At 40.5% G+C, this 12,150-nt stretch overlaps 1 protein-coding gene across 2 annotated transcripts in view; it reads left to right on the forward strand.

Moving 5' to 3' along the window:
- Nucleotides 1-12,150, forward strand: part of LOC136881282 (microtubule-associated protein futsch) — a 383,949-nt gene that overhangs the window by 342,311 nt on the left and 29,488 nt on the right. For both annotated transcript variants that reach the window (XM_068225087.1, XM_068225088.1), the window contains 2 exons: nt 8,254-8,365; nt 10,658-10,837. In XM_068225087.1, coding sequence (XP_068081188.1) covers nt 8,254-8,365; nt 10,658-10,837 — 292 coding nt within the window. The remainder of the gene's footprint in view (nt 1-8,253; nt 8,366-10,657; nt 10,838-12,150) is intronic.

A 12,150-nucleotide genomic window follows, 5' to 3' on the forward strand; every position in this document is an offset into this window, starting at 1 on the left:
GCAGGCTGGCACAGTCTATGCTAGAAACACTATCGCTGTTTTCACACAGTCTTTAAATGAAATCAAGGCTGGCACAGTTTTATTACGAACACAGTTCAATGGATAGACACAGTCTTTAAATGAAATCAAGGTTGGCACAGTTTATGCCAGAAACACTATCGCTGTTTTCACACAGTCTTTAAATGAAATCAAGGTTGGCACAGTTTATGCTAGAAACACTATCGCTGTTTTCACACAGTCTTTAAATGAAATCAAGGTTGGCACAGTTTATGCTAGAAACACTATCGCTGTTTTCACACAGTCTTTAAATGAAATCAAGGCTGGCACAGTTTTATTACGAACACAGTTCAATGGATAGACACAGTCTTTAAATGAAATCAAGGTTGGCACAGTTTATGCCAGAAACACTATCGCTGTTTTCACACAGTCTTTAAATGAAATCAAGGTTGGCACAGTTTATGCTAGAAACACTATCGCTGTTTTCACACAGTCTTTAAATGAAATCAAGGTTGGCACAGTTTATGCTAGAAACACTATCGCTGTTTTCACACAGTCTTTAAATGAAATCAAGGTTGGCACAGTTTATGCTAGAAACACTCATAGTCCACAAACTAAATATAATCGCCCAGTCGTACAGACTGATAAAAACGAAATTACGTTTTTGTTCATGTACAAAGTTCAAGCCCACGGAGAAAGCTTCTAACACTAATGTTTCTGAACTCAAGTATACAGCCGGACCGAGTGACGAATTATATCGCGACGTGCTTACTTGCACACACACACTGAACTCACGGCTTACTGTCGACTCCCCTCACTCTCTCTGCCTACGGCACACTTCAGCTGCACACTGCCCACACTGCACACTCTCTGCTTTACCCCAGGCTGGCGATTCGCTTATATTGCCGAAGGTCGGTGGGCGTGGCTACACATGTGGGCCCCAAGAAAATTTTATATCTTGGCCATCTTTACACCGATTGACATGAAATTTCGGCTAGCAGCGTTCATTATTCCTGCCTGCAAGGTGACGTTATTGAAATATTGATATCACATTTCGTTCATGCTGCAATGCTATGGAACACGAAAGAACCTTCTGCGTGACGTCGCTTGACCTTGGCCGGTGTTCTGGAACAGCGCGAGCTTGCATTGCAGTTCCCACAATGCCTGTGCGCTCGGCGCAAGTTTTAAATGCTTATGGCCGGGTGTTAGCGAGTTCCTCTTAATAAATGAATGAAACGTGAATGCTCGTAGGGCGTTCCTGTTTCAATATATTGTAACAGGAACGCCCGTACTTCAGTTTATCGGAGAGCATGAGGAACGACAAGGCGTGTACGGCCCATGCTAAGAGAGTGAGAGAGAAGGGTAGTGGAAAAAAAAATTTCATGATTAAGTGGATCCTTCAGTTTATTCAAATAGATATGCAAAGAATTATGTCACCTTTTACAGCTGAATCGTGGGGTTGTTCCTGACGGCGTGGAGAGGACGTTGTCCTGCGGCGGCTGCGTCGTCTTGCGGTCGGCGTCGGCGTTGTCTTCCGTCGTTGGTGTTTTCTCTGTATTAGTGTTGAAGACTCGAACCTGAGGCAGGAACGGGGAAATGTGGATCTTCCACATTGGACGTCATGGGGCACTGGTGTGACACTTCTCTAAGGCGAAGCACGCCGAAATAGTTCCCACAGTCAATGATGTTGAATGCACTTTAGCAGCATGGATAAAGTTAGAGTCACAGTTCCACGAGGATAAGATGGAAGGAATTATCGAATTTGGAATAATAAACGAAAACAATCTAGGACCTTCCGAGGTGCAGCGATTAAGCACTTCATAAAGAAAATTAAATTTACCGGGTACAGTCTCTGCACTGTACTCCATCAGCACAATACACTTGTTGAAATAAATGACAGTCCAAGTTCCATTATGTCGTAACACAGTTCAACGGATAGACACAGTCTTTAAATGAAATGAAGGTCGACACAGTCTATGCTAGGAACACTGTCGCTGTTTTCACACAGTCTTTAAATGAGATCAAGGCTGGCACAGTTTGTGCGAGAACACAGTTTTTAAATGAAATCAAGGCTGGCTAGAAACACTACCGCTGTTTTCACACAGTCTTTAAATGAAATCAAGGCTAGCTAGAAACACTACCGCTGTTTTCACACAGTCTTTAAATGAAATCAAAGCTGGCACAGTTTATGCGAGAACACAGTCATTAAATGAAATCAAGGCTGGCTAGAAACACTACTGCTGTTTTCACACAGTCTTTAAATGAACTCAAAGCTGGCACAGTTTATGCGAGAACACAGTCTTTAAATGAAATCAAAGCTGGCACAGTTTATGCGAGAACACAGTTTTTAAATGAAATCAAGGCTGGCTAGAAACACTACTGCTGTTTTCACACAGTCTTTAAATGAACTCAAATATACAGCCGGACCGAGAGACGAATTATGTCGTGACGTGCTTATTTGCACACACTCACTGAACTTACGGCTTACTGCCGACTCACTCCACTCTCTGCCTTCAGCACACTGCCGCTGCATACCGCACACTCTCTCTCTCTGCCTTACCCCAGGCTGGCGACTTGCTTATATTGCCGAAGGCCGGTGGGCGTGGCTACACATGTGGGCCCCAAGAATTTTTTTTATCTTGGCCATCTTCACACCGATTGACACGAAATTTCGGCTAGCAGCGTTCATTATTCCTGCCTGCAAGGTGACGCTATTGAAATATTGATATTATATTTCGTTCATGCAGCAATACTATGGAACACGAAGGAACCTTCTGCGTGACGTCGCTTGTCCTTGGCCGGTGTTCTAGAAAGTCGCGAACTTGCTCGCAGTTCCCACTATGCCTGTGCGCTCGGCGCAAGTTTTAAATGCTTACGGCCGGGTATTAGCGAGCTCCTCTTAATAAAAGAATGAAACGTGAATGCTCGTAGGGCGTTACCGTTTCATCTCCCCCCCTGCTCGGGAAAAAGAAAATTGCTGGGCGATTTTCTTTCGCTCATCTCCTAGTAAAGTATTTCAAAAACTTCAACAGTCTTCTCACTATAGCCAGAGGATTAATGTAAAGTGTGACGCATTTTGATATGATTCCATCATTCTCCATCTGTTTAATGATGACCCGTGCTTCTTCCAAGTACTTCATGGGTATCGGATAAGGCCGTTTCTTATAAGGTGATGTGTCAGTAACATCTAAGTGGTGCTTGAAACCCTTTATGACTCCAGGTTTCTCGGAAAATACATCTGGAAACTTCTTGAAAAGCTCTTGGATTGCCTTTATTACTTCATCATCATCGTAATCTGGGCTTTCAGCTACATTGGCGTAAAGCGTGAAGTTGTAGTGGTCCTCGTTAAACTCATCATCGATAATGGACGCCATCTGGTCCTCTACGGGTCCCACTTCCTCGGGTCGCCCCTCTTCGTGGACGCTTTCTTCGACAGGCGGAGCCTCGCTCATCTTGCCTTCTACTATGTCCATCGGGGTCTCACATTCCGGATTCTTCACGTCATTATAAGTAACCAACTGTAGCCCTACAGATTCGACGTGAAAAAATTTAATTTTATTAGCGGGATAATCAATGATTCCCCCATGTTGAATGAGAAAGTCTGATCCAAGAATTAAGTCAAATTTCATTTGCGTCAAAATCAAAAACAGATGTTGGAACTTAACACCACCAATTTCTAACTCAAGAAACGCTTGGAATTTGCATTTAATAGCTTTGTCAGGAACTATGCCTTTAACCTTAACTTGAGCAACCGGCAAGATGGAGATGTAGGTCGTCTCCTGCGCCACATCTATTAATTTCTGCGAAATTAGTGAGGCTTGCGATCCTGAGTCTACTAAAGAGTGGACAATCATATTGCCTAACTTAATGATAATGATCGGTAAGCCGCGTTGTATCTGAGGCTGTCGTGGTGTTGAATCCTCATATAGTAAATCTGCATCCTCTAAATACCAATGGTTAATGAGTGCACTACATACTACCTCTCCTCCCTCCGGGTTTTCAGGCAATCTCTTTATTGCTTCGACAAAGTTTTTTTTTTGGTACCCGTAGCTCTTGGATCCATTTCCGTTCTCTCATTTCTTCTCTGCATCTCTGCCTGGTATTCCAAAGAAGCTGCTCCAGGTAAGCCCTCTTCCCTGTTCTTATTCCTTACATATTCCGTAGTCTCCCTCCAACGTTTCTCTAATTCTTCCCGCTGGGAGTTCCTATTATCATTGGGTTGGTTAGCTGCCTGCCTCCATGAAGGTCCAGGTTGAAACTTAGCCCTCCCTTCGTAGGGACGATTCCTAGATCTTCTGTACCGAAACGGAATATCTCGGCGAGTTTCTCTTTCTTCTCGCGGTTCTGGATTTACTTGAACCGGAGTCTTCATTTCCATAAAGTTGGTTGTAGTTTCTTTGGTTCGACCTGCTTTTGCTGCGCTCTGAGTGTGCGCAGTATCGAGTCTCCTCAGGACGTCATCGAGCTGCTCCAAGTCCTGGACGTTTGCCGCCACCAATATTTCCTGAACATTTGGTGGAAATTGCAGCGTTATGACCTGAATAAGTTCTTGCTCCGGTAAAGGAGGGTCGAAAAACTGCATCTTTTTAAGCTGAGATATGAGATAATCTGAATATCGCGAGGAATTGACAGACGTGTTATACTTTCTAGAGTATAATTGAAGTTTTATCAGGTGCTGAGCCTCAGCACTCCAAAATCGTCTAAGTAAGGCTTCCTTAAACTCTTCGTAAGTGTTAATACTGAATTTAAAAGCGGTAAACCACATTAACGCCTTGCCTTCTAACAATCGAGATGCTATTCGTAAACGACGGTCGGTCTTAACGTGATTTTCTTGAAAGAATTCTTCGAGGTTGAGGAGAAACTCCTTAGCAGTATACTCTTCCTTCCCCGAAAATTTGGCTGGTTTTTCCTCAGTTATTTTAAAAACTGTGGAAACATTCATGGATTCTCCACTAGTGTTGTGAAGGCTAGATGATGAAACATCCTGTTCGATTTGCGATACTTTGCTGTTGAGAGCTTCTACACCTCCTTGGAGTTCAAGTTTTAGGGTTTTAATTTTCCCCTGTACAGAATTCTCAATTTCCTTGACCTCCTTTTCTATGTCGGTCTTGACTTCTGCTACGTCGCGACAGATACGAGTAATCTGCGTGTGAGCATTATCTAACTGAGTCTTAACACGTTTATCGGCCTCCTCTTGCTGACTTTTCAGAAGAGTAATTTCGTTTCCCAACTTCGTGAAATTATTTTTAACAGATTCATGAAGTTTGTCTTGAATAGACGCGATTTTAGTTTGCGCAAGAGATAATTGAGCATGGGACTCTTGAAATTCTTCCTTTAAGCTTTCTACTTCCTTAAGGACTTCCTGAGAAGAAGACGGGAAGGCAAGTTTTAAGTCCTCCACCACTTGTGATTTTATATCTTGCTTAATGGTTTCTAAGTCACGTGTTAATCTTTAATTTATTTCCGTAAACTTAGAATCCATCCTTTTGTTAGATTCTTTAAATCTTTTTTCAATTTCGGCACCTGCACTATTGAGCCTACGTTCCAAATTATTATTAACTTCTGCAAAATTTTGATCAACAGATTCTGTCAATTTTACAATGTTGGCATCATTAGCCTCCCTTAGTTGAGTGATATTACGATTAGTTACTTCATTAGCCTCCCTAAGTTGACCTATACTAGCCTTAGTAGCTTCCAGGGCCGCGTTAGATTCTTTAAGTTGAGCTCCTAAAGTATTGTTAGATTCTTTAAGTTGAGCTCCTAAAGTGTTATTAGATTCAGCAATCCTACGCCCGAGATTAGTGTTACTTTCCGTAATCCTGTCATTTAGACTGATTTTTAAAGCCTCAATGGCAGCTAGTATATTTTCCATATTAATGTCGTTATTTTCACAAAATGCAGAAAATACAATCATTCACCTCATACGTAAAATCACCATTATTGTCCAATGGTAAAGTTCAAAATTTCACCAACACAAAATATCAAACACTTATGCATAAAATTAAATATCACCATTATTGTCCAATGGTAAAGTTCAATGTTTCACTGACATAAATATCAAAATTTATATAAGACTGTGCATGAGTATTATGCCTGAAATGTTTTACATAACAAGAGAAAAAAAATAATCACTTGTGCCATAAACTTAATCAGAGTTCTGTGCCAAAAGTTTAAAATTTCGTCAAAGTCATTGAATTGAACTTCGTAAAATGTTAACACATTCACTGAACTGGAATTAACGTACGTACTATGCACTTTTATTTGAATTGGTAAGTTAAGATATCACTGATTTCAAAGTTAATTTTTATCACTTTACTCTCTTTAATCTGGCCCCAACGTCACGGGTGCCACTATTCACTCTCTTTAATCGGGCCCCAACGTCATGGGTGCCACTATTCACTCTCTTTAGTCGGGCCCCAACGTCATGGGTGCCACTATTCACTACCTTCTCTCTGTAACAGGAACGCCCGTACTTCAGTTTATCGGAGAGCATGAGGAACGACAAGGCGTGTACGGCCCATGCTAAGAGAGTGAGAGAGAAGGGTAGTGGAAAAAAAATTTCATGATTAAGTGGATCCTTCAGTTTATTCAAATAGATATGCAAAGAATTATGTCACCTTTTACAGCTGAATCGTGGGGTTGTTCCTGACGGCGTGGAGAGGACGTTGTCCTGCGGCGGCTGCGTCGTTTTGCGGTCGGCGTCGGCGTTGTCTTCCGTCGTTGGTGTTTTCTCTGTATTAGTGTTGAAGACTCGAACCTGAGGCAGGAACGGGGAAATGTGGATCTTCCACATTGGACGTCATGGGGCACTGGTGTGACACTTCTCTAAGGCGAAGCACGCCGAAATAGTTCCCACAGTCAATGATGTTGAATGCACTTTAGCAGCATGGATATAGAGTCACAGTTCCACGAGGATAAGATGGAAGGAATTATCGAATTTGGAATAATAAACGAAAACAATCTAGGACCTTCCGAGGTGCAGCGATTAAGCACTTCATAAAGAAAATTAAATTTACCGGGTACAGTCTCTGCACTGTACTCCATCAGCACAATACACTTGTTGAAATAAATGACAGTCCAAGTTCCATTATGTCGTAACACAGTTCAACGGATAGACACAGTCTTTAAATGAAATGAAGGTCGACACAGTCTATGCTAGGAACACTGTCGCTGTTTTCACACAGTCTTTAAATGAGATCAAGGCTGGCACAGTTTGTGCGAGAACACAGTTTTTAAATGAAATCAAGGCTGGCTAGAAACACTACCGCTGTTTTCACACAGTCTTTAAATGAAATCAAGGCTAGCTAGAAACACTACCGCTGTTTTCACACAGTCTTTAAATGAAATCAAAGCTGGCACAGTTTATGCGAGAACACAGTCATTAAATGAAATCAAGGCTGGCTAGAAACACTACTGCTGTTTTCACACAGTCTTTAAATGAACTCAAAGCTGGCACAGTTTATGCGAGAACACAGTCTTTAAATGAAATCAAAGCTGGCACAGTTTATGCGAGAACACAGTTTTTAAATGAAATCAAGGCTGGCTAGAAACACTACTGCTGTTTTCACACAGTCTTTAAATGAACTCAAATATACAGCCGGACCGAGAGACGAATTATGTCGTGACGTGCTTATTTGCACACACTCACTGAACTTACGGCTTACTGCCGACTCACTCCACTCTCTGCCTTCAGCACACTGCCGCTGCATACCGCACACTCTCTCTCTCTGCCTTACCCCAGGCTGGCGACTTGCTTATATTGCCGAAGGCCGGTGGGCGTGGCTACACATGTGGGCCCCAAGAATTTTTTTTATCTTGGCCATCTTCACACCGATTGACACGAAATTTCGGCTAGCAGCGTTCATTATTCCTGCCTGCAAGGTGACGCTATTGAAATATTGATATTATATTTCGTTCATGCAGCAATACTATGGAACACGAAGGAACCTTCTGCGTGACGTCGCTTGTCCTTGGCCGGTGTTCTAGAAAGTCGCGAACTTGCTCGCAGTTCCCACTATGCCTGTGCGCTCGGCACAAGTTTTAAATGCTTACGGCCGGGTATTAGCGAGCTCCTCTTAATAAAAGAATGAAACGTGAATGCTCGTAGGGCGTTACCGTTTCAATATATATATACATTTTTGTTGGACAGATTCTGTCCTAGAAATGTTGGTTAGTTGGGGAGCATATCTTAATGTATTGCTATGTATTTGTTAATTAAGTACTGAATTTAATATTTTTCTACCATTAATCTTTCAGACCGTGCCTTATCAACACAGTTCAGTTTAATGAAGAAGCAGAAGTAAAATGTCCATACAGGGATGCAGACTATGCTTGTGACAGTACATTACAGGAGAGAGAGATAAAAGCTGTAAGTAAACTACTAGTGATTTGTTTCGAAATATACAAATAATCACACTGGCTTCTTCTTCATTTTGGTGTGTAACTTTAGTAATAATAATTCATTATATTATTATTATTATTATTATTATTATTATTATCATCATCATCATCATCATCATCATCATCATCATCATCATCATCATCATCATCATCATCATCATCATCATCATCATCATCATCATCTTCTTCTTCTTCTTCTTCTTCTTCTTCTTCTTCTTCTTCTTCTTCTTCTTCTTCTTCTTACAAGGGAATCAAATTATGCATCGTGGATTCATTTTGCATCCTACTCCCTTGTGACCAGCCTCCCCGCACTTAAAACAGAGTTTACTTCTGTCCACTCCTTTGCAGTTTCGTGCTTGATGCCCATATCACAAATATCTAAAGCATCAAGGAACTACGACCCATCTTCTTACTCTACAGTATAGTCACCCTAGTTTAATTTTGTCTGTTTCTAACAGCTTTCGTACCTCGCTATCTTCTATCTCCGCAATGGTGAGTTTTTGCCCCCTGCTGTTCGGATTTGTGATTGAGACCTTTAATTCTTTATTAGGATTTTCTAAGTCTCGTCTTACAGCCTCCTCTACTTTGGTAATAGTGGTGGCACTGTCCATATCCCAAATTTCCAATGTAGTTCTAGGCGTCAAATATTTTACTTCGCCGTCATGTCCAAGAGCACCTCTAAGTGATTTATTAAAATTTTCTTTATTCCCCTTTTCCGTGGCCTTATTAAATTCAAGAAGAACCACTCCAGATGTAGTTTTCCTGATCGATTTAATACCAGCACCACTGTCTTCTGGCTTCACCTTGCCGGATATCCTTCACAACATCTGCAAAAGTCTTGCCATTCATTGGGTTGTTAAGTACAGCTTCTCGGTGTCTTCCTGTAGTTAAACGTTTCCGTTGCTCATTCTTTTTAACATTTTCAGATACTGGTTCAAGTTGAGTATCTTCATCCTCATCTGTCTTCTTCTGCCTCTATTCCCTCTTCTTCTTCTTCTTGGATAACGCCATTTCCCATGTATTATGTTCTATGTTTCTGTTTGTGGTGCACTGGTCTACCTTCTATTGAACGGGCAAATCCTTGAGTTGCTTTCCAAGCTTTTCTGTGCGTAGATCCCGTATCTAGAGCTTCCTCCAATTTCCTTAAACCTTGTTGAATTTCCATCTTCAGATTTTTCTGCTGAATTGCAAGAATACTTTTCAAGAGGCCCCTGACAATTTACAGTTGTTTTTCCTCTTTTAACAAATCCTCCATTATTTGTCGAGTGATATCAAGCCTCAAATTTGTTTTCTCATTTCATTCAATACTGCTATTGCATTTATCATGCGTGCACTTCATTTCCGCGATATTATGGCCACGTTCCATAGATGCTGGATTAAACTCTGCAGAGTCACACTGGATTCCAGCTTCCGATATCATGCTGTATAGGGAGTCCACTGGCCGTGACTCAAGTCATGGTGAAATATATATTCTCTGTTATTTTCTATGAAGAAACTAAGTAACCTAAAAATGCAATTTCACTAACACACAATATCAAAGTCTTGAAGTTTACACCCACTACCGTAGTTTATCCTATTAAATATCGAAGTACGTATACTAAATATTACTTATACTCACTTTCCATGTCAATATATGGGTAATTACCAACGAAAGCTTCGATAATTGCATGCACAACAGCCTTACTGATCTTGTCATGGACATTTGTATTTATTATTATTATTATTATTATTATTATTATTATTATTATTATTATTATTATTATTATTATTATTATTAATAAAATAAAGAATTCAGTTGAGTAGCGATCACTTACAAGCATTTGAAAGAAAATGGCCACCATCAATAATACATGGTATCAATTTACCTTGTATAGGCTACTGTACTTGTCAATGAATATCATGTCCAACTCATTGGCTGAATGGTCAGCGTACTGGCCTTCGGTTCAGAGGGTCCCGGGTTTGATTCCCGGCCGGGGATTTTAACCTTCATCAGTTGATTCCAATGGCTCAGGGGCTGGGTGCTTGTGCTGTCCCCAACATCCCTACAACTCACACACCACACATAACACTATCCTCCACCAAAATAACACGCAGTTACCTACACATGGCAGATGCCGCCCACCTTCATTGGAGGGTCTGCCTTACAGGGGCTGCACTTGGCTAGAAATAGCTGCATGAAATTATTATAATGAATACCATTAATATTATGAGGTATTTCCTATATTAATTTTCCATTTATGATCATTTTTGTTTGTTACAGTTAGTTCCTCCAAATGTGTATGAGCAACATTTAGCTAAATCTATAACCCAAGCAGAAAACAAGATAGGAAATGCATTCCATTGCAAGACTCCAGATTGTAGAGGATGGTGTATTTATGAAGACAATGTTAATGAGTTCCGCTGTCCCGTATGTTCAGTTGTCAACTGTCTCACATGTCAGGTAAATGTCCAGTGTTTGTTAGGATGTTAATAATGATAGCCTTAGAATTACATTTAAATGCTGTATAACTGTATTTTTAGAAACAGAGAATAGAAAGCTAAAGTAGTGTTGCCTGTTAGAACTCCCTAATTTTATCTATACCCATGGAAATGTTTTTTTTCAAAGACTGTATGATTTTAAGAACTTTCAGTTCTGTTACTTTTGTACAGGGGGTGAGAGTGTTGGTAATATATCCGATTTATTTGCAACTTGAAGTTTTGTAAGGTATTGAAAATAATAGTAATTCATATACAGTAATATCTCAGGGTCAAGGTCTATTGTTAGTGTTTCCTGATAATTTTTCTATGGTAAAGACTTTGTTTCTGTCTTTATATCTGTTTGTTCCTCCCTTAATTACCTCCCATATGGTTCATGATTTATTGCACAATTCTTCAATTTCCTTGTTATTATACGAGTACATCATCTTAGCTGCTCTAAGAACACTGTAATAGATAGATCTGTAGTTTTTAGCATACCGGTACTTGCAAAAATCTCAGTAACAACTCTCCTTTATCTGACATGGTGGTGGGGACAACTTTCCTCATTCTCCTCTTCCACTTCACTCTTTCGATGATATCATCTCCAGAGAGTGTGCACTGCCACATGTTCCTGGCCACTACATCCATCCACGTCTGTTGTGCTAATAGACTTAATACTTTGCAGTTTTGGCTTGAAACCTATATACCCTTCATGATCTATGGCTTTTTTGTTTTTTACAGCTTCATTAATTACTGTGAGTTCTTTGGAAAACATCATATGAAATGGATTTAAAATATGTTAAAAAACAGTTTTATACTTCTCATCAACACTATGATCAAATGTTTTTGCTGCCCTGATCTCAAGTTTAAGAGTTTCAATGAAACTGCTGCATGTAGTTTTTGTTTTGTTTTACAGCAGAGAGAGAAAGAGTACATTAGCAAACAGATGTTTTTCTGACCAAAGATACTAATGAAGATTTAATTTTTTTACAGTTTACTTATATTTTTCACTGTTGTTGCTTCACATCCATAGATTTTACCTTGAAGTGACCCTCATGTGACCCAACAGGATCGGAAAAGCACAAGAGTTGACCAAGGGAGGTCAGATAGGACAGATGAAAGTGAAGAGCCTGGTACAAGGAAGTGGAAGCAATGCCAGGACTCAGCAAAGGGCGCCGTGGTTGCCAACCCATGCTCCAAAGTTTATAGGCCCTGGGGCCCCTTTTAGTTGCCTCTTACAACAAGCAGGGGATACCGTTAGTGTTATTCTACCATGCCCACCCACAGGAGGTTGTG

This window comes from Anabrus simplex, chromosome 1 (genome assembly GCF_040414725.1).
Source record: "Anabrus simplex isolate iqAnaSimp1 chromosome 1, ASM4041472v1, whole genome shotgun sequence".
NCBI lineage: Eukaryota > Metazoa > Arthropoda > Insecta > Orthoptera > Tettigoniidae > Anabrus > Anabrus simplex.